At 42.9% G+C, this 23,757-nt stretch overlaps 1 protein-coding gene across 2 annotated transcripts in view; it reads left to right on the forward strand.

Moving 5' to 3' along the window:
- MRPL4 (mitochondrial ribosomal protein L4) overlaps nt 1–23,757 on the forward strand; it is a 684,921-nt gene that overhangs the window by 576,040 nt on the left and 85,124 nt on the right. Inside the window, exon 8 of one of the 2 annotated variants that reach the window (XM_044083705.1) lies at nt 16,348–16,439. In XM_044083705.1, coding sequence (XP_043939640.1) covers nt 16,348–16,439 — 92 coding nt within the window. The remainder of the gene's footprint in view (nt 1–16,347; nt 16,440–23,757) is intronic. The other variant, XM_044083787.1, reaches the window with a different exon arrangement.

Consider the following 23,757-nt stretch of genomic DNA (forward strand, 5'->3'; position numbering starts at 1 on the left):
GGACTCTACCAGATCTTGTGACATAACCATCAGGACTGGACTTAGCATTAGGGACAGGTTTTGCCAAACAGCTTGCCTTGGGATTTGTCACAGGAATGGAAATTGCTTCTGGAACTTCCTCAGTAACTGGAACACTGGACAACTCACTCTGAGATAGTCTTTCTCACAGGCTATGTGCTGTCGTACAAGCTTGGACACTGGTAACAAATGCTTCTGATTCTGCCTAAAAACTGCTCCTTGTGATTCCACAATGTACAATCTCTGCTCTGGGCAAACGTTTTTCATGACTCCAGTCTGATTATAACCTTTGGACATTGCATCCTTACCACTTCCACCTCTCATAATGGATTGAGTAGTTTGCTGATCTTATCATAGTAGGATTTCTGATTGGTTAGGCATTTCTTCAACAGATTGCCTTTCACTGACCTGTTCTTGACACCTGGAACCAACAATTGACTACTGACTGGCAATGTGGTTCTGGTTTGTCTTGACAGAAGTATCTGAGCAGGTGAACCAAGATGTTTATCTTGAGGAATCGTTCTGACATTCAAGAGATTCTGGAAAATATCACTATTGTTTAGTTTTGACTTCTCTAGTAACTGCTTTGCACTTTAGACTGTGCGTTCTGCCAAACCATTTGATTGAGGATACTGTGGGCTACTCGTGACATGAGTAAAGTCTCACTCTTTGGCAAAGTATTTGAACTGTTGGCTTGTAAACTGCGTGCCATTTCAGAAATAACTTTGTACGGGGTCGTACTTGGAAATCTTTACATCTGGTTCAGTTGAAATGGTTCTTTTGGTTGATGTGACTTCGTACTCTTACATTCTGAACAAGATGAAAGTGCTCTCACAATATCTTGTGACATAGAAGGCCAAAATACTAGTCTTTCACCCTTGTTTTGGGGGTTCATATTAAAACACAGAACGCTGAAAACAGCGAATGGTGTTTCATTGACACATAATCAGAGAATGCTGAAAATGTCGAGACCACAGAACAGCAATTTCTTTCCTAGGGAAAGAAATCGCTGTTCCAACTCCTAAAAAAACACTTCCAAACACATACACACATACCCTAACCCTAATTGTACCCCCCAAAAAACAGTAAACAACTAAATACACATATGCACGTAACCCAACCATACATCTAACGAAAAAAAACAGTAAACATTTTAACACATATGCACTTACCTTAACCCGCACCCTAACTGTTTCACAACTGTTGTGTAACTGTTGCACAATCACGCTCACGAGCTATACCGGGCAAGGGACTACACTGCACTTCAGAACAGGCAAAGCAACGAAGCGGTCAAGCGACTTCTTTCCCAGGGAAAGAATTCGCTGAACAGCCGCTTCGCTGTTTTGCCTGTTCGCCCTACATGTGTCGACAAAAACATATTCAACAAAATGCGTTTTCGTCATTCTAATAGGAACCCTCTTTTGGTAATCTGGTCCTGGGTGACCTCGATGTAAAATAGTAATGTACTCTGGTTGCAAGGACTTTGGAACAATTACTTTTGTACCTTTCATTATGATAAGATTGTCTTACAAAATCTCATCTTTGTATGGAAAATAATGTACTTCTTGAGGTAAACTAGATTGCTTTGGCGGCCATCCTTTGAGAAAGTGGTTGAGCTTCTGTAAGACTGGATCTGTAGCTGTGTGATCTCTGAGTTCAAGATGTGTGGAAGAAAGATTTCTCACCTCCATGACTTCAAAATCAAGTCTTTCATTGTCATGCTGTTCTGTGGTACTTCTGGGTGAGCTGGATAGTGTATCAGCAAGATAAAGAAGTTTGCCTTTCTTGTAGACAAGATTGAAGTGGTACTTTTGCAATGTCAACATCATGGGTTGCAGTCTGGCTAGAGCTGAATGCATAGGCTTTCTCAAAATAGTTTCGATCTGGATAGGTCTACCATAAACATAATCATGGAACATGTAAACACAATTGCCAAAAGCTCTTTCTCTGTATGAGCATACTGCATTTCAGCTTGAGTTAGAGTTCTGGACGCATAAGCAACAGGATGACCCTCTTGTAAAATGAGTACACCAAGACCAAATTTCGAAGCATCACATAACTGGCTTGTGTACATCATAGTATCTGAGAGTAGGTGGACTGGCAATTCTCTGTTTCAGGACATCAAATGCTCTCTGGTGCTGCTCTAACAAAGACCAAGATACATCTTACATGTTAGCTCTCTGAGTGGTGCTGATATTTGACTCAAGTCTGGAATGAACTTGCCTAGATAGTTAATCATGTCAATAAAACATTTCAGGTTTTGAACATTGTCTGGAGCTGGCATCTGGAGAATGGCTGTTTGCTTAGAAGGGTCTGAGTGCAAGCCTGAACTGGTAAGTAAATGAGCAACGTAAGTGACTTCACATAGCCTGAATGTGCATTTCTGTGGATTGAGCTTAAGATTCACTTGACGTGCCTTTTCCAGAACTTTTCTGAGGTTTCTGTCATGCTCAGCTTCACCATTACCTCCAACCAGTATGTCTACTATAATAGCACAAGGATACCCAGGAAACTTTTGCACCTTTTCACATTGAAAGACAACTTGCAGAATTTATCCCAAATGGTATTCTCAGAAATCTGCACCTTCCAAACGGAGTACTGAAACTAGTGAACAGTGAGGATTTCTTGTCAATCTGAATTTGCCAGAATGAACTCTCTGCATCTGAGAGAAAAAAACAGTGGCATTTGGCATCGAGGCTGCAACTTCTTCCACTGTACGCATTGGACGGTGGGGTCTTTTCAGTGCCGTGTTCAAAATATTATGGGTTGATGCAAATTCCAGTGTCATCTGAGCTTTTCTTATGAGCTACCAGCATGGAAGGAATACCCATTCAGTCAGAGTTTCAACTGGACAAATTACACCTTGTTGCACCATTTTGTCTAGTTCAGCTTTGACTCTGATCTGCATAGCTATGTGGAATTTTTCTGGCTGGCCTGCCAACTGGACTGATATCTGGGTCTGACTTCATAGAGTACACAACTGGAAGCTTGCCTAGCTTATCTTCGAAAAGATCAGCATATGTAGAAAAACTAAACTGGGCAAAATTAAGAGTAGTGGTCTTTTAAGCTAACATGAACTTCCCTATTAAATGAAAGCAGTCCCATTTTCAAAATGTCTCTGAGGCCTAATGACTGGACGTGCCTCTTGACCAAACAAAATAAGTTGTAACTTTTACCTGCAGAGTAACATGAAAGCATTACTGAGCCTTCAGTTTCAGTCTCTTCACCACAATATGCAGCAACAAACAAAACGGTCTACAAGGCAGGCAACCAAAACTCATAAATAGAAAAACACCTTCCTGCCAGTCAGACCAGTGGCGCAAATAACGAATGAACTTGTCCAAAATCAGTTTAATCCAACAATAATCACAGTAGTCAAGCACTTTCGTCCAGCACACGCTGGATTTCTTCAGAACTAATAAAACAATTAAGAAAACAGCCATTTAAATACATTTCAACAACCAATAAAAGAAAAGCATTTAAATACAAGTAATTAGTTATTTAAACAACCCTATAAATAACTATGTATAAAAACAGGCATTTATATTTAAAAAAAAAACACAAATAACTTACAAAGAAAGTGCTCTATGCTTTAAAAATGGCATAATTGAAACGTTCATTAATCCCAGGGGAATGGGATGCATTTAACCTTAGTTGCCAACTCATCTCTTAATTAATTAATGAACATGTTTCAAAATTTACTGCAGTGATGTCTAAAGCTGTTCTCATTTGTAAGCATATTTGTGTGCTTTTCTGTGAGCTGACAAATCTCAATGGCCTTATTCAAAGTAAAGTCACAAAGTAAACTCTTAGAGTGTCATCTTTAGTACCACACACAAGTCAGTCCTTTATTAACTCATCCCTTAAATCGCCAAATCTACACATTGTAGCTTTATTTCTCAGGTCAGTTATATATGCTGCAACAGTTTCACCAGGCTTTTGATCCCTTGTGTAAAATAAGTCTCTCTCCATTGTAATGTTGGTCTGGGGGTTACACATTTCTCTAAATTTACATTTTAAGCACTCTGGGTCCTCCCTTGACTCAGCCTGTACAAAAATATGACAGTTTTCCCCATCTCTAGCATAAATGGGTGCGTGCACAAATGAACGTTCCCTTTCTATGGCTTCTTACCCAGTTAAATTAAGTAGAATAAATGGCTTTGTACAGTCATTGTGTCAGAAAATGCAGCCTGTATGAAAATGTCATAGTCTTGCTCAAATACTGTCCACTTCTCAGCAATATTATTTCTGCCATGCCAACAAAGTATGTGTTTTGTGCATACATTGAAAATATGGCCCTTGTAATTATGTACAAACAGGTTGACTCTCTGCAGCTTGTTGTAACACACAAATGCACAAAAAACTCTTTGAAATACTGTGAAATGGCTGTATTTGCAAAATAACTTTACTGCATCACTGAACAAACATGCGAATGCTTCATACACTTCTAAATCCAAAAGAATTAGGCACCGCGTCTGGAACAACAAATTAATTTATTATAAAGCGCTTTTTGTCCACACCGAACTGATGAAGTTTGACTATTTGGTGTGGACAAAAAGCACTTTATAATAAATTAATTTGTTGTTCCAGACGTGGTGCCTTATTCTTTGAGATTTTGCAGTTTTTCTTGTGTTTCATTGGAATAACTTTGTACACTGCTGATAACTCGGATAGCCTCAATTAATATGAAAAAGTACATGCTTAGCAAAAAATGGGGTTGTTTCTCTTATTTTATTTGTTTTATGCAATTCAGACTATTTCAACATTTTCTGTAGTAATTTGAATAATTTTAGCAGTATCAGACATTTCAAATTATTTTAATATCATTTAGTATGGTCCGTATGCTTCGTTTCAAAAGATTTATTGTGAGAGTAAACTTTGTTCTGTGGTTTGGAGGACCTTGGCTGCGAGGTGTATTTGTTTTTGGATTCGTTTCAAATTTAGCAAATAAGAAATAGCTTGAGCAAGTTTAAAATTAGAAATTAATTTCTGACCTGTTCTTTTGCAGATTATACATGCAACAGGGATGGTCCACTTCTGTACATTCAACCAGTACTAATTTAGATGCCTCTCGAAGTCAAAGTAGAAAAACTTGAGTTCTTTCTGGCCATTGCATATGCCACTTCTGACACCATGTTGCTCATCCCTTACTCCAAAGATGACAAGCAGGCAGAGTAGTTCATTTAAGAAGCTTTATTACATGAAAACACATCAGGATGGATAGCAGCTTCAATAACTATAAACAAACTGATTAACAGATGGAGCTTACACACATGCATGCTTACATCCCAACGGCTAACTACAAAATGGCACTCTGTTCCTGCACGTGCTCAGTAATCAATACATTTAGTACATGCCCACAGGAGGTTTCTTAAAGAGATATGCACACACTGATCTACTAAAGGGAAACCAGAATGAAAGCTAGGGTAGAATGAAAATGCATTGAACAGACAGCAGGATAGATATGGTGCAAGTAAAAGGGAAGTGGTTCTGCTAAGAGAGAATAAGAGACAACAATCCGATGAGCTGCCTGTCAGGTTTGAATCTGGCTAGTGTGCCGGCGGGTTGTCTGACTGAGATCTTGTACAGATTGCTTTCCAGCCTGAAAATGATTGAGGATTAAAAGACCGCAATAGTGGCATGATTCAAGACAGGAGCATGAAAAATCCTGTAAGCTACTGGCTGATTAACCTAATTACAGTGGGAGTTAAAAATCACAAACAAAGTCCTGAAGAAAAGACTAGTTAATTTCTTAAAGGATTACAGTCTTCAGGAGCAGTGTGGTTTCATGATCAAAAAGAAACCTCTGTTAGATGTGAGCCACTTTTATGTATGGCTTGCAGTAGAACTTGATTGTAGACTACCAGGAGACATAATTTAAAGATCAAGTACAACGTTTTTTTTTACCTTTCTTTTTGTTATAATTATACTCTGATCTTGTCAGATGTGCTGTATTTATTCTAAAGTGTTTTAAGATTTAATTTAGTTACTTCATTAGACCTCTATAAAGTTTAATAAAGTGTTTTTGTGTTTACTGTATACTGAGCAGCTCTCTGATTACTTCCTGATTTCATCTAGCTCCGCCTTCTGATGATGTACTGGGGAGAAAATTTGGAATGGGTTGGCTTGTTTTCTGCAATCTGCAGCAAGATTTATTACAAAGTAACTAGAATGCAGCACAGACAGTCACTTAGAAAATAAATTTAAAAAAGGTAAGTAAATGCAGCTATATTGAAGTGAAACATAAAATAATGATGGAAGAGTATACAATTTTTAGTAAAGTGTATAGTGCTCAGCATATATACAACAGATGTAAAACTAATGAATCATTTTGCCTTTTCACCAAACCGGTTCGCTGTCCCTGATTTTGCCTCATTGGTTCAACAGTGCAAACTGTTTTTATCAACTTTCAAAACTGGTAAAGCACTTCATTCTCCCATGGTTTCTCTTTCATTGTTTTCTTTATTTAGTTTTTCTTTAACTGGTATTGTGGACAAATCCAGAATGTGTGTGATTCACACATCTGTAGTTTTCTCCCAAAATGTGATGAATCAGTCCATTGATAGACAATGGTTTATTAGTTTTGCATCTGTTTTGTTACACTGTTTGTCAAGCACTTTACACCTCGCTTACTATCGTATCCTGTTCCATTTTAATTTTGTTACCTTTCACTAGAATATAACTGTATTTGTCTATTGATTTACCATCTCACTGACTGACTACTTGTACTGCATTCTGGTAAATTTGTAGTAGAATCTCCTGCAGACTACGGAAAACATGCCAACCCACTACAAAACTTTTTTCATCCCCTCCAATACATCATCAGAATCTGGGTCTGGATGACGTGGAATCAGGAAGTAATTGGATACTTGCTCAGCATAGAGTAAACAGAAACACCAGTCCCCTGAAGTAACTTAAGCAAAAACTACACATTTTAGAATAAGAAATCCCACAGTACAAGTTGAGGCTGTAATTATAACAAAAAGAAATGGTTAAAAAAAAAACAACTTTGCACTTGATCTTTAAATGGACATTCACCAAGGCCTCTAGCCTGCACCCACACAGGTAGCTGCTAGGTAGACTAGGGTTGAGGTGGAATTAAGATTGATGAGCTAGATTATATTTTGATTGGAAGGATTGACATATATAGGGTTGTGAGGAGAACTGCATCATCTGGAGGAAGTGCAGCGATTGTGATTTCTGAAGTACCACAGTGGTTGCTGTCCAGTATTCATCAGTTTGTCTTTCTGAGATGTATAGCCAAGGGAAAGGTGACCAGGACTGTCATCTTTGAGTGAATGGTGACAAGAGATTTTTAGCAGTGGAGGATGGAGAAAAATCAATGCCGGGGGGGGGGGGGTATGAGATTTACTGTGCGGATAAATGCGGAATTCTGCATTTGATCCATTACAGCCATGATATAAATAATCAGTGGTTGTTGGCTAAGGACTTACAGCAGCAGAGCAGGAAAGGAGACAGTTTATCTGGTGTAGATTTCACCACCACCACCAGCAGAGAGAGAGAGAAATGGCAGTCTGTACTAGAGACACACATCTTTGCTCCCACTCACTCATTTTGGCAATTTCTCACACTCCCACTAACTCGTGTCCCTTAATGTTTCTTAGTCCTATCAGAACCTAGATCCTAACCATAAAAACTCCCATCCAATGCCTAGACTTACCTACCTAATATTCTGTTCCCGTCTATAAACCTTAATTCCAGATTGCTTCATAAGCCTAAAATGACCTTTCCCTTCCCATACAGAATCACTTCCTAAATGAAAAATGCCCATTCCCCCTCCCTAGCCCTAAGGTCCTGATTGCTCCTTAAATCTAAAGTCACTTACCTCCTCCCTAAAACTAAAATGTGACACAAGGGAAATACTGCCAGTCCAGCTGCCTGGAATTTTGTAAATAATTATATGTCACTTGAAAATATTAATATAATTTATATAGAAATGTGACACTCCCACCCCAGCTATCTGGAATTTTGTAAATAATCATGTCATTTGTGAATAGTAATATGATTCATATACTTGTCTTACACATGTAAGAGAACTGTATGTTATGTCCTGAGATTCAAGAATGTAATCACAGTGTACACTACTGGAAAAGAACAGAAATGTATATTAACTATATACCTGTGCAAATGTATGTGTTAATAGTAGAAGCTGGAACATAGAGACTTAACTTACAAAACTCTTAAGAAAATAAGTTGGAGTCAGTGTTTTACGATTGTGTGTTTTATCTCAGTTTCAGTGAAAGAGACATTATGTCAAGAGCTAGAAGTTTCTTCTATTGTCATGGAGAGAAGTAATTGCTAGGTCTAAAATGTAAAAGTATTTGTTTTACGAATTCCATTTCTGAGCAAACATCTGAGAGATATGTATTTTTCACAGAGAAATGTTAAATTTTAAGTTTCTGTTAGCCTGGGAACAGAAGGCAGGTGACAGAGTGATGTCATCTAGGCTAACCCAGCATTAATGTTTTAATATTAATCTGGGAACTCTCTGAGACTTTGCATTTTGTATCTTGTCTTGGATCTAGAAACATCCATTCAGCACTTCTCATCTGCATTTGTCTAGCTTTGTAAGTAAGTCTAGGGTACAATAATTTATTTTAGATATAGATAGGAATAGTAAAGATCAGTTTAGATGTTTTCTGTATTTATTTGAGGCTGTCCTGCAATATTGTTTTAAATATTTCCTGCAATTCTGAACTCTGCAATTACTGTATTGATTGAGTATTGTCTTGTTCTTTTATTATTATATTTAAACCTATCTTTGCGGCTAGTTTGTTTATAGATATTTAAGCTCTTAAAGTACTTGCATATGTATTTGGTGGCACTGTACAGGCCAGTCCTAAATAGCTTTGGTCTTGTTCACACTTACCATTTGGATAATAGTAACATTACACAGTAGGATTGGTCACCCTTTGTAAAGGACCCTTATAGTAGCTGATAAATAGTGGTTGTTGGCAGTGATATCTACCTTATAGTCCAGGCAGAAGGGGGCATAGCTGGTAAACCTGTGCCAGCCTTCCGCAGGAGTGTCTGTATGTAAATAAATCATATCTCAACGTGTCTGTGTGTGTCAGCTACTTGGGCAGGGACACGAAGCACTGGTTGGACAGAGAGGGTGCTCGAGGTTTTGTCTTGACCACGCAGCTGAGATCTTAACCCTATAGCTGTCAGTGGGGAATCTTATTGGGGATCTGGAGAAAGAGGGAGAAACCAGCCCCCAGACTGGCTGTGATCTCTGTGTGCTGTTAAGGGAAATTGTACTTTACTGTGTGTGTACTTGTCACCCTCCCAATGTGTACATCTCTCACTGGCGCTAGTGGTGAGGATTGAGGCTCCTTGATTAGTGGGCCAGTGCAGGGGCGTCACATATTAATTGTTTGGCAGTGGTGGGATATCCAAATCACATATTAATTGGTTGGTAGTGGTGAGTTAGCCACATTACATATTAATTGGCTTGTAGTGTCTTTCGGCTTTTCCCGGTTAGGGGTCACCACAGCAGAACTCCGGTCCGCTAATGATTGGCAGTTGATTTTTACATACCGAGTTGCCAGTCCTGACACACAACCTTCAACGAAGGTACGCCCATTCACGCATGTCTCCACGCAGAAGATGCTCTAGCTTAGAGTTGAACCGGACAGTGTCTTACTGTGAGGTGACAACTTTACCACAGCACCACCACCGCGGATATAAAATGCTGAATGTTGTTGTGTCTTTTGGCTTATCCCGGTTAGGGGTCACCACAGCAGAACTCCGGCCCGCTAATGTTTGGTAGTGGATTTTTACGTGCCGTGTTACTACCCCTGACGCACAGTGTTCAACGAAGGCACGCCCATTCACGCATGCCTCCACACAGAAGACGCTCTAGCTGAGATGTGGATATTGAATTCCTGTATCCTGTATACAGTGGTCACTGAAGGTGTTTGTACTCTCAATCAGCCACACAGTGAACATTCAGAGTTCATATCACAATTGTTTTATTTTATTTATTTTTTTTGTTAACTTAGTCAGTCAGGAAGGGCAGGCAAGCATGTCAGCAGAGGAGTATGGCAAATTGACAGGAAGCAAGTTGGCTGAGATGTGCCAGGCTAAAGGACTGGTACATGCCAATCTGACTAAAGCAGACATGATTGCAGCTTTAGTCATAGCTGCATCACAGAATAGTAACCAGGAGGACAATCAGACTGGCCATGGAGATGCAGAACTCTCAGAGAATGAACAGCTCAACTTTTCCACAGAGGACTTAAAAATCCGTCTAGAGTTAAAGATATTTGAGCTAGAGTTCAAGCGTCTGGGAATAAAGGCAGCAGAGAGACAAAGGCATGGAGAGACTGAGAAAAATGAGAAACTGCAACGTCTGAAAGCTGAGGAAAATGAGAAACTGTGACATCTGCAGGCTGAGGAGAATGAGAGGCAGAGGCAACATGAAAATGAGATACTGACTCCCTGCCAGAGTCATACAGGTAATGGGGAAAGGAATAACCGAACCCCAGAAGCAACAAAAGTCAGTAAATTTCTTCCACAATTTACTGAGGGGATCATTTTGATAGTTTCATATGTTTGAGAGGTAAACAGTATAATGCTGACCAAGGGCTCTGGGTACAGTTCCTGACCCCCTTACTCCATGGTAAAGCTGTAACTGTTCTTTCCAAACTGTTTGATGCTGATTGTTTAAATTATAATACAGTCAAAATGTGTTTGTTAAAATGCTTTAAGTTAACACCTGAAGCTTATAGGAAAAAGGTTTGTGAGCATAGACACAAGGCAGATGAAAGTGTGTGTGAATATGTTGCTGAACTAAGGACTTATTTTCATAGGTGAGTGAGTGGATGTTAGGTCACCACTTTTGAAGGGCTGGCAGACCTTTTGGTGAGGGAACAAACCCTTAGCACTTTGCTTCAGGACATGAGAATCTGTTTAGCTGATAGACAATGCACTACTGCAGGTGAACTGGGGAAGAAGGGAGACCTATACCTAGCAAGCAGGGCATCACTGCACAGTGTTGCTCATGGGTCTAAGAGAACCCATGGTGGGCAGCCCAGACTACCCCAACAGAGTCCATCAGTAGCAGGGGGAAGTCATTAGTCCAGGTACATGTCCAGGACCAAGGGTTAAATGTTTTAAATGCAACCAGTGGGGGCATGTAGCATGTCCACGGAGGCAAGGTGGAGGGAACAAAAGGTGGAAGAGCCAGTAAGTGGGAATGACAAAATTTAAACAGTAGGTTGTCTTGAGATAACAAGGGTACCAGACTTACCACCCTGCAGATGTTCTGATAGGGAAAGGTTTTGATAATGCGGTACCATGTGTGCATGCAGTTATAAGCAGTCAGGCTTGGAGACAAGCATGTGGGTCTGGTAGCCTGGGGGAGACCCAGACAGACTGCACACTTGCAGCCAGGACTGGTGAGATGGTTACTTCAGGGAGGGAGCTACCCTGTAGCAGTGAGACTGAAGGTGAGCCACAGCTGCTTCTGGGTACTGATGTTCCCTTGGACAGAGTGACTGCAAGTGCAGAGGCGAGTAGTAATACCCAGGCTTGATGGTGAAGCACCACTGTCGGAGGATACAAGACTTCCTGTGGAAGGGGAGCTAGGGAGGGTTACAAAGAGCGAGTTGAGACAGGCTCAGCTCTCAGACCCTACATTACAGGGCCCGAGGGAAGTAGCTAGTGAGGCATCTGATTCTCAACAGAAGGGGAATTTGTATACTGGGACAAAGGGTTACTGTATAGAGAGTGGACCCCTGAGGAGGAGGGCTAGAGGGTGAGAGAATACAGCAGTTGGCAGTGCCCAGAGCCTACCGTCTGGCACTTCTAGCCATAGCCCATGATATTCCCTTTGTAGGTCATATGGGCGTAAAACATACAGAGACATATTATCCAGAACTGTTACTGGCCTGGAATTTCCAGAGCTATAACTGTGTACTGCAGAACCTCTGAGAAGTGCCAAAAGGTAGGTAAGGCAGGAGACAAAGTGAAAGATCCTTTGATGCCTTTGCCCGTGATTGAGGAGCCATTTCAGGGGGTAGCTATGGATGTTGTGAGGCCTCTGAGTACCCCAAGTTACACAGGGAAAAGGTATATCCTACTGAAAGATTATGCTACCAGATACCCTGAGGCAGTGGCTCTGTCCTCCACTGAGGCAGAAAAGGTGGCAAATGCTTTGTTAGAGATTTTCAGCATGGTAGGTTTCCCAAACAAAGTACTGACTGACAGAGGTTCCAATTTTATGTCAGACCTGCTGGCTTGTGTGTGGAAGTACTGTGGGATGAAGCACCTAAAGACCACCCCCCTACCATCCGGAGACCAATGGTCTTGTTGAGAGGTTAAACTCTACACTCAAGATGATGCTACGGGCATTTGCAGACCAGTTTAAGAGGGACTGGGACAAGTATTTGCCCCAGTAATCCACAGGTTTTTCATCCTTTGAGTTGCTGTATGGCCATAGGGTGAGGGGACCTCTAGATTTAATTTGAGATGAGTGGAAGGGTGAGTGTGAATCCCACAAGGAGTCTGTTGTGTTGTATGTCCTAAACCTCAGGATAAAGCTCAGGGAACTCACGGGCTTGGCCCAGGAGAACCTGGCAGAAGCCCAGCAGCAGAAAAAGGTCTGGTATGGTAGGAATGCTCGAGCTAGAGAGTATGCTGTAGGGCAGCAGGTAATGGTTCTCATTCCTGTCAGACACAACAAGCTGCAGGCAGCTTGGGAGGGACCCTACAAGGTGGTAAAGAAGGTCACTGATGTTAGCTACATGGTAGAACTGCTAGGCAGGTGGCAGGGGCACAAAGTATACCATGTTAACATGATGAAACCTTACCATGATAGGGAGGCCCTTGTGCTGAGTATTTGCAGTATAAGGCAGGAGGAGTCTGAGGGGGATCTATGGCAACAGGGAGCTAGCCAGGAAAATTCCAAATTACTATGGTGGAGCCTAGGGTTGCAGGCATATGATGGGACAGTGCAGCACAGTGTTGGGGTCAGCAATGCCAAGGCAGGTGGAATATCAACACAGGGCAATGGGGTAAGGTATTCTCAGATAGGCCCAACTGTCTCAAGCGTTTCTCGATGGTCACTTGAAAAACTAGCTTGAGTTTTCTAGGAAGGGAGCAATGTGAAACCAGGAAAATACTGCCAGTCTACCTATCTGGAATTTTATAAGTAATTATATGTCATTTGAAAATATTAATATGATTTATATAGAAATGTGACACTGCCAGCCCAGTGATCTGGAATTTTGTAAATAATCATATGTCATTTGTGAATAGTAATATGATTCATATGCTTGTCTTACAAATGTAAGAGAACTGTATGTTATGTACTGAGCTTCAAGAATGTAACCACAGTGTACCCTACTGGAAAAGAACAGAAATGTATATTAACTATATACCTGTGCAAATGTATGTGTTAATAGTAGAAGCTGGAACATACAGAGTTAACTTGCAAAACTCCAAGAAAATAAGTTGGAATCAAAGTGTTTTACAATTGTGTGTTTATCTCTCAGTTTCAGTGAAGGAGACAGGATGTCTAGAGTTAGAAGTTTCTATTGTCTTGGAGCGGAGTAATTACTAGGTCTAAAATGTAAAGGTATTTAATTGTTTTACGACTTTCATTTCTGAGCAAACATCTGATAGGTTAAAGTTTAAGTTTCTGTTAGCCTGAGAACTGAAGGCAGGTGACAGAATGATGTCATCTAGGCTAACCCAGCAATAATATTTTGATATTAATCTGGGAACTCTCTCAGAGACTGTGCATTTTGCATCTTGTCTTGGATCTAGAAACATCCATTCAGCACTTCTCATCTGCATTTGTCTTGCTCTGTAAGTCTAGGATACAGTAATTTCTTTTAGATATAGATAAGAATAGTAAAGATTAGTTTAGATGATTTCTGTATTTATTGGAGACTGTCCAGCAATGTTGTTTTAAAATATTTCCTGTGATTCTGAACTCTGCAGTTACTGTGTTGATTATTTTTTTTTGTTTTTTGTTTTATTATTATTAAATATATTTAAACCTATCTGTGTGGCTGGTTTGTTTATAGATTATTTAAGCTCTTAGCGTACTTGCTTATGTATTTGGTGACACTGTACAGGCCAGTCCTAAATAGCCTTGGTCACACATCATTTGGATGATAGTAAAATTACACAGTAGGATTGGTCACTGTTTGTAAGGGCCTTTATAGTAGCTGATAAGTAAAGTAGTGTTTGGTGGCAGTTATAACTACCTTATAGTCTGGGCAGAAGGGGGCATAGCTAGTAAATTTGTGCCAGCCTTCCCCAGGAGTGTGTGTTTGTAAATAAATAAAATCTCAAAGTGTCTGTGTGTATGTCATCTAACATAGTCAGGGACATAAAGCACTGGTTGGACATAGAGGCTGCTGGAAGTTTTGTCTTGACCACTCTGCTAAAATCTTAACCCTATAGCTGTGCCAGTGGGGAATCTTATTGGGGATCTGGAGAAAGAGGGAGAAACCAGCCCCAAACTGGTTGTAATCTTTGTGTGTTCTTAAGTGAAATTGTATTTTACAGTATGTGTGCTTGTCATCCTCCCAATGTGCATGTCCCTCTCTGTTGCCAGTGGTGAAGATTGGGGCTCCTTGATTACTGGGCCAGTGCATGGGGTGTCACACAGTTCTCTAAGCTTAAAATGTACACACCCTCCCTAACCCTAAAGTTTCCTGATCACTCCCTAAACCTAAAATCTTGATCCCCCTCACTAACTCTAAAGTTCCCCTTTGGTCTGCACTACGCTCCCTGTCCCCCTCCCTAAACCTAACTGCACCCTCCTTGCTCCCCTTCCCCACTTACCTAGTGTGCAAGTACTTGTCTCACTTCCTTCTTTAGGATGCACACAGGTGGTGTGGCAGCTTCTTGTCTGAGCTCCTATTCGAGTTCAAGTGTGAGCAGCTGCTCGCACAAGCTAACAGCTAGTCAAGTTCCTCTCTGTCAGTTACTGGAATTTGAGTAGCTGGGGCTCGAATGGCTGTACTGATCCTGAGAAATGACAGCAGCAGCCATAATGCTGAGTTTTTTTCTGTATTTTCAGGTAGACATACTCCAAGTGGAGTGTGGTAATGCTCCTCCTATACTAGGCCCTGGTCAGGCCACAATCTTGTACAAACCTGGATGTTATATAGGAAGAAGGGCAATAGGCTGCTGGAAGATGTCCTGAGGAAAGCTACTGGAAGAGTGTATAAGGTGATGGCAGAAAGGGTATTACCAGTGACAGAGAAGCTAAGACTCTTCTTACCAACATTAGACTGCCTGGGGTGCATTATATAGATGTACACGATGATGGCTTGGTGATAAATGGATCACTGTGTTCAGGAAGGATGGGAAGAGGAGGAGTTGGAAACATAAGCCACATATTTTAAGGGCCATCTCCTCAGATATCCAAAAGTATCTCTGCATGGAAAGAGTTGTAGGGCCATGGAATGGGTTACTAGATGTGTGTGTGTGTGTGTGTGTGTGTGTGTGTGTGTGTGTGTGTGTGTGTGTGTGTGTGTGTGTGTGTGTATGTGTGTGTATGTGTATGTATGTGTTTGCGGAGTGAGCAATGGACTTGAGGGAGGAATTTAAGGGCATGAGACTGGTGTAGAAAGGGGGTGAAGGGATGAAGATGATGTTGAATGCTAAAATTAATTGAAAGTGTGGATGAAACCGGCTCTGTCATTCTGTTGTCAGACTACTGTCATGTGGACTTTCACCATATACCCTTCAGTCTTCCAGCATTGGACCTAGCCATCGTATTCTGTCATTTTCATAATTCCTTGTGCAGGAGAGAGTTTTCCTGGTTTATTTTACACAATCTTTAAGTTTCTTGACTTGCATTTTTATTGAGTGACCGGTGTCTTAGATTTGGTGTGATCAGAACGAGTGACTTTTTACATCTGTGAGTAAGCATATCTCTGGATTTATGGTGCCTTTTTCAGCTCTGCTCACATAGCACTTCTTACCTTAAGTCATGGTGCATGATGGGTAAAGGCTTAAAATTCAGTTTTATGAGAACACGTTTGGGGAGACTGCAGTGAATTTACATTGTGTTGTCTGTGAACTACACTGTGGGAAGAAAAAAATGTCAACAAAAAGTATATAGTCCTAACATACTCGGAAAGGAATACCTGTGAAAAGACACTTTGTCTTCATGACTAAAACTGGTATGCTTTGTGTTTGCCTTCACTGAGTACTTCTTGTTAGAATGTCGGGTATAAAAGAAAAACAAACAATGTTTTGTAAAGTTATATATTTTATACAGACTGATGAATGTACTGCTGACATTGTTTATACTACTATAATTGTTTATATTTTGACAAGTGGTGGTGTTCCTTACAGCACTGAAAACATGCCAGAAAATATTCTGAAGGCAGTGGAAAATCTCAAAACAATCAGTGTGATGCCAGTCATAGGTAAGAAAATGTGACATTTCCTGCATGCCCAGTGACTGTATCTTTGTTTTTTATTAAATTTTGAGATAGTTTAGAAATGCATTGTCACCCTTTTACTAGAATATGTTATTACCATTAAGTAAGTATTCGCTTTGTGAGCAAAGTAGACATTGTTTCTTACCATTCATCGAATGTCTTTTGGTTTCACATTATTACTGTTTGTAAGTTCAGCTTGACCTGTGTTCCATTAGTTACACAGGTATTAAGTAATTATTTATTATTTACTGATGTTTGATTACTGGGAAAATCCGACTGGGTAGGTGCCCATTTTCATTGGAGGCTCAGGGAGAAAAGCTTGAACGTATTACAAAAACATTTTAAGAACAATAATTTTACAGTCTTCAACAATAATACAGAAACATCTGTAGTTTAAATAATTATACCAAATTGGCCATATTGGGAAAATATTGAGCAGCTACAACTTATGACTGTGATTTAATATTTAGAGACATTTTAGCCACTTTAGAAAGGTAAATTAACAAACAAACAAGAAAGGTAAATTAAAGTAAGCTAGTGCAATACAAACAGGAATTGCAATATGAAGTAGGAGAAAAAATGTGTTTATGGCATATTTAGATAGTTGGGGGAGAGAAATTGTTTGAAGTTAGGAAGTAAGTGAAGAAGGGGGAGTAAGAAGGTGTAAGGTATGACTAAGTACTTGTTCATATTTAGGGATATAGTTTGTCCTGGGATTCAGCAAGAACAGGGCCAGATTTTGGCTAAGCAGTTTCAGAATGGGTTTAAAAGACAGGAGGGGAGGGTATTGACTTTTTGGATACAGTTCAAGAGTTCCAGGCCCTAGCAACATGATGCGTATACAGGTCATACCCAGCAGATTTGATAGGTTTGTGGAAAAAGTGGAGTTTTTTATCACTGGATCATAATGACTGAAAGGGAACATAGTTGTGTAGAATGGTATTTAGTGTCGGACAAACAGATGGGTGCTAGATAATTTTATTGGTGGTAAGAAGCTGAAGCTGTGTATATGTTAGGTGATGGGGTATTTCTGTCCAGTTAGGCTTTTAGGTTCTGAAAGGTGTATTTGCTGCAAATATTGCCACTTTATTATAAAATTTCAGGTTTTGCTTTTCGTCCTAAAGTTTAGTTTTTGTTGGGTAGATAACTTCCCTCTTGGGGGGACTTCCACATTTATTTTTTTGACTGATAGAAAATTAACTTTTTGTTTAAAAGTATTACTTTTAAGCTAGAAAAAGTGTTTTTTTAGACTGTCACGTGACTTTTAGTCACTTTTTACCAGGAGCGCTACTTTTTAATTTTGAGGGGAAAGTGCTTTTCCCTTGATACTGCTGTGGACTATTTTGACATCACCTTCCTTGAAAAATTAAACAGCGTTGCCCCGTGTAGAACAACTAGTGATATCCAACTTCACCCCTTGACTGTCAAAAGAAACTAAATCCTTGCTCAAACTAAGAGATAAGGCCTGGACACTGGCACAACAACAAAATTCAGGTCAACCTAGAGCACTGTTGACAACTTTGAAATAAAGCCAAAGCCCAAGTCAAACTGGACAAAACAAATATGCTATACTACTATACAATAAAAGCATCTCCACAATCCTACAAAATTCTGGTCTGCCATAAATAAACTCCTACACCCAGGCCAATCATCCACCCCTGCCCCATCAGCCACTAACAGTATTGATAGTATAGCTGCAAAATTTAACTCTTTCTTCACAAACACCATATGCTGAATTACTAAGAAGCACAGCAATGAACATCCTACTATCCCAACCACAGTCAACAATAAATCTGACTCCTTCTCCTTTAAACTTGTCCATACGCAAACCATAAAAAATACTGTCTAAATTAAAGCTCACAACCCTTGCAGCTGACAGTCTTCCTTCTGAATTCTTAAAACTAGCAGCAAATGCCATCTCCTGGCCATTCTCCATCCTCATCAACCTGTCTATATCCGAACAGTATGTTCCAAAAACCTAGAAAATAACATCACTAGCATGGTTCCTTAGCTACCTAACAGTCAACAAGTTGTTAAATGGCAACATGATCTTTCTTCCCTTTTACCTGTTTCCATGGGGGGTGCCCCAAGTATCAATCTGAGGCCTTCTGCTTTTCAGCATATTCCCTTACAGGCTTCACACAGCAACTCTTCTACCCTCCGTTATAAAATATGCTGATGACTCCACTGTCATCTGTGTGGCACCTACCCTAAATGAGCTAGAAATGAAGACACAGCAGTTCTTCCTGCCAATTGAAGCTTGGTTGTCAGACTCGCAACTGATCTTGAACCCATCCAAAACTAAAGTCATGCTCTTTCACCCTAAAGTCATGCTCTTTCACCCTAGCAAACCACGTCACCTCACAACTCCATTCTAACTATACTCTTCCAATAATACCATAATATCTACCATATACCAAACAAAACTACTGTGTGTGCTTATAGACAATACCTTGAAATTCGATAATACGTCTATCCCAGTCAATCAAAAAGACATGATCTGAAGTAGTTAACTTCAGTTGGTCTGCAACCTGTGGGTATCGGATCCGTCCTCGGATCCAAGCCGGCAGCTTTACCTAGCTAAAAAGATCCGAGCTCCTTGCTCCTCCCCTACCCATAATCCCCTGCTACACATCCCCCACCCTCAGATCTAGTTTGCCGTGGCTTATAGCAGCTTCTAGAGAGGAGCACTTCGGCATGGGTGAGAGTTTTCCAGTTTTAAAAAATACCTTTAAAAATCGTTTTTTTCTAAAAATTTCTTTGGTGTGTGTGTATTGTTTAGCCCCCTTTATCGGCTAATATATTTAGCGTATTTTTGTTGTGGTAATTTTACTTCAAATTTACTTCAATTCCCTCCCCCTAGTGCGTGAGTGTATGGTGTGATGGCTGAAGGGCCTAAAGCCATTTTTTCTAAATGCACTGAGTGTGGTCATAAGCTGTCCCCAGCCGATGGCCACACTCAGTGCGTTATTTGCTTGGGGGTGGCCCATTTATCCACCAGCTGCCAGGTTTGTGTGGCTTTCAACCCCCGGGCTATCAGGGATAGGAGGAACAAGCTAATCCTGGCGGGATTGTTGCCCCTGGATTCTTCTTCCTCCTCTCTCTCTAAGGCACCGGTCGCGGCTGCGGCTCCCGTGCCTTCCAATCCCCCTCCCTTGTTGGGGACTCAAACTCTCTCTGCTTCTCAGGGTGAGGGGGATTCTTCTTCCTCTTCAAAAGAGAAAAGGAGAGATCAGGACCGGCACAGGCATAAAAGGCGGGCTGAGTCTCATCCCTCAGCCCTGCCAGCGAAGGTAGCTAGTCCCGCTAAAAGGGCCTCTGGTTCTCCTCATTCTCGGCTCCGTTCTCCGTGCTTTTCCCTGTAGCTGGAGGAGGAGTACCGGTCTCCCTCGAGGCGGCCCTCCAGGCCCGCCTCTACGACCTCCTCCAGATCCACCAGAAGCTTGACCGAAGCTTATTTGGACAGGATGATGCGTCGTTTCCTGCAGGCTCAAATGCAGATAGGGGTGCTCCAGCCCCCCCCCCCTCCGGGGGGCAGCTCTGCCCCTTTCTTTACCCTGATCGCTCCTTCTCCGACCCGGTTTAGGGTTTCGGAGTGTTCGGATCCATGCCATTTCGGACCCGAGGAACCGTCGGCGCCGACAGTCTTGATTACTTCGACGCCGACTATGCCCTCGAGCGTTTCGGATCCTAGCTCTCTGGGCTGACAGCCGAGCGTCGGATCCGTGGGGGGAACTGTGTCTTCGGCGCCATTTAGGTCAGAGCACACTTCCCCCTCGGGTCTGACCGCTTCGGCTCCGACGCCGATCCCTGCATCAGAGCCGAGGGGGCTGCTCTCGGAGCCTGGGGAGAGCGGTTTGCCCTCGGTGTTTGATGTAGTGGAGAGGGTGCTGTCAAAGACTTCCAGATCCCTGGTCCAGGCTGCGGATCCATCCGTCACCCCTGCGCATTTGGACCCGTCCTCCGTCATCCGGCCACAGGGACAGCCTGCATCGGCGCTCCAGTTGGTTCCCTTAGAGGAACAAGACCCAGTGGGTGAGCCCTCCTTGGATAGCCCCACCGAGGAGGTTCCTCACAAACGGAAATGCAAAAGGAGGCACCTGGACTCCCCTGAGTCCCTCACAGAGGACACAGACTTGGAGGAAGGGGAAGGTTGCCCAACGTCACCCCCTGAGGATGTTTCCTTTGGAGACATCATGGAGATGTTGTGAATCAGAGGAGGGTGGTCTGCCCAAAAACCTTCCTCGGACGAGTCTGTGTTCCTGGAGGCGTTTGATGCAGGCCCGTCTACTTCTTGGGTGTCCCCCCCGGCTGACCCCCTGGTGGACTTAATTACCACCAGGGCTTGGAAGGAGCCAGACACCGTGGAGCCAATTCCCAGAAGACCAGACAAGATACTTAGTTCCCCTTCTGATAGGCTGGCATGGTCTAAAGGTTTTCCATTGGATGCCATGGTGGTGGTGGTGGCTGCCACCAAGAAGGAGCTAGCGCAGGAGAGTTCCTTGGTCCACCCTCCAGATAAGGAATCTCGGACGTTGGACCACATTGGAAACTGGATGTTTGCTTCACCTACCTTCTCTGTAAGGGCGCTGAACTATATGGCACACGTCATCAGACTCCAACGAGACTTGATTAAGGAATACGCTGGAGCCCCCCCGGAGTCCATGGCGGCCGAGGACAAACGCACCTTCTCTGCTCGCATGGCCACTCTGAAATCTATTACTAACTCATCTATGCGGCTACTCTCCCATGCCACAGAGGGAGCGGCTAGAGCCAGCGGAGCAGGCATCGCTCTGCGGCACCATGCCTGGCTCCACCTTTGCGATTTTGCGGAACCCTTCAAGGCGTCCTTCGCGAATGCACCCTTTGACGGTTCTACGTTCTTTGGCAAGACCGTCCGCGACACACTGGTCCAAAGCGAGAAAGACAGGAAGACGCTGTCTGCCATCGGGATCTGCTTCTCTAATCCCCAACGATCCTTCTCAAGGAACCAGAGGGGACAAAAGAAGATGTGGTTCCGGAAATCACAGCAGTCCCGTCCCGCTTCGGACCCCTCATCCGTCAGAGGCAGAGGAGGACAAGGTAGACGCCGGTCCAGAGGCAGAGGGGGGCCAAGGAATCTCGGGTCTCGAGAACCTTTCTCGGAGAGGCCCACACAACAGCCTTGAGGGCTTACCCGACTGTCCCTCTCTGGAGGCAGTTGGGGAGTGTCTGTCGGAGCACCTCCAGACTTGGGAGTCCATTACTATGGATCGGTGGGTGCTCCGAATTATATCCAGCAGTTATTCCATTCCCTTTCTGAGTCTTCCCCTCCTATGAAACGCCTCCCCGATGTCCCACCTGATCAAAAGGAGGCGGCAGCTTCAGAAATTTCAAAGCTATTAGAAAAAAGAGCCATCCAGCACGTCCCGCCAGGCCAGTCCAGATTGGAAAATTACTCCAGGTTCTTTTTAGTGCCAAAAAAGATGGGGGACTTGAGGCCTATCCTAGACCTCTCATCTCTAAACCTGTTCATTCCCAAAGAGAAATTCCGGATGGTCACTCTGCAATCTATTCTCCCCTTCCTACGGGAGAACGACTGGATGCGCTCCATAGACCTCAAGGATGCGTACTACCACATTCTAATGGACAGACGATCCAGGAGGTTCCTCCGCTTTCAGCTGGGAGCCAGTCACTATCAGTTCAGGGCTCTTCCATTCGGCCTCACCTCAGCCCCCAGGGTGTTCACCAAGGTCATGGCAGTGGTCGCAGCCCACCTGAGACTTCAGGGCATTCGGGTCTTTCCGTACCTGGACGACTGGCTCCTCACCTCCTCCACCAGGCATCAGCTCTGCTCTGCCATGGATTATACCCTAGCTCTTACTCAGCGTCTGGGTATTACTGTAAACCTTCAAAAATAGTTCCTTCATCCTGTGTAGGTTCTGGAATTTATAGGGGCCAAGATAGATACACACCACTCTAAGGCCTTTCTAACAACAGACAGGTTGCCCAGCTTGTCTCTTCATGTTTTGGCAATTCTCCAGTCCCCAGCCCCACCTGCGGAATTAGTTCTGAGAGCTTTGGGCTCCATGGCGGCAGCCATCGGTCTGTCGCCCTTTGTGCGACTGCGCATGAGAATTCTTCAGTGGACTCTTCAGGTCCAGTGGTCACTTTTACTGCACCCCTTTGAACACCCCGATTCCTTTGAACAGAGTTTGCAAGGACTCCCTTCTCCGGTGGCTTCACTCCCAGGAGCTGCGAGAGGGGAGACAGTTTGTCATGCCTCAACCCCAAGCCACATTGACCACGGACGCTTCTCGCCTCGGGTGGGGGGGGGCATGCTATGGGCATAACTGTCCAAGGCATGTGTACTCCCACAGAGACTATTCTGCATATCAGTGTTCTGGAGATGAGGGCGGTGCTTCTGGCATTGCAAGCCCTACAAGACCTTCTTCCTCCAGGTACTCTTGCAATTCAGACAGACAACATGGCTGGAGTCTGGTGCATCAACAAACAGGGAGGAACCAGATCTTATCCCCTTTGCTGAGAGGCTATGAGAGTTTGGGAATGGGTGATCTCCACCAAACACTTCCTGGTAGCAACGCACATTCCAGGCCGGACCAACATCCTAGCGGACAAGCTAAGTCTCTTGATCCTCACACCGTACGAGTGGTCTCTAAACCCGTTAGTAGGATCTACCTTGCTGCAATCTTTTTGCTTCTCCATCAAACACAAAGTGCAGTGAATTTTTCGCTCTAATTCCCCCAGTAGAGGAGAGCCCCAGAGACACTCTGGTTCATGCTTGGCCCCCCGGTCTCCTTTATGCTTATCCCTCGCTTCCGCTCATGACGAAGTTCCTGCAGAAAGCCCATCTGTTGGGGAGCAAGATAATCCTCATAGCCCCATTCTGGCCTCGCCAGATCTGGTTCCCTTACCTGCAGTCTCACAGTGTAGTTCCTCCTTGGATCTTAGATCCCATTCTGGATCTAATTTCTCATCCTGCGGGATTACAACCCCCAAACCTGGGCGACCTCAAGCTCACGGCTTGACTGATCAGTTCCGCTGATAGCAAGGACTCCTGGTATCTCGTCACCAGTGAAAGCTATTCTGGTAGCAGCACACAAACAATCTACCAGAAAAATCTACAGTAGTAAATGGAAACGTTTTTCCATCTGGGCCAAAGACAGGGGCTTAGACCCCTTTACTGTCCCTATTCTGATGATTCTTGATTTTCTGTCCCATATCTTTCATCAGGGAGCCAGTGCATCTACAGTTAAAGTAGAGTTGGCAGCTATCTCTCATTTTCATGTTGGGGATGATGTAG

This window comes from Protopterus annectens, chromosome 1.part0, assembly GCF_019279795.1.
Source record: "Protopterus annectens isolate FY-2018-M chromosome 1.part0, PAN1.0, whole genome shotgun sequence".
Classification (NCBI taxonomy): domain Eukaryota; kingdom Metazoa; phylum Chordata; order Ceratodontiformes; family Protopteridae; genus Protopterus; species Protopterus annectens.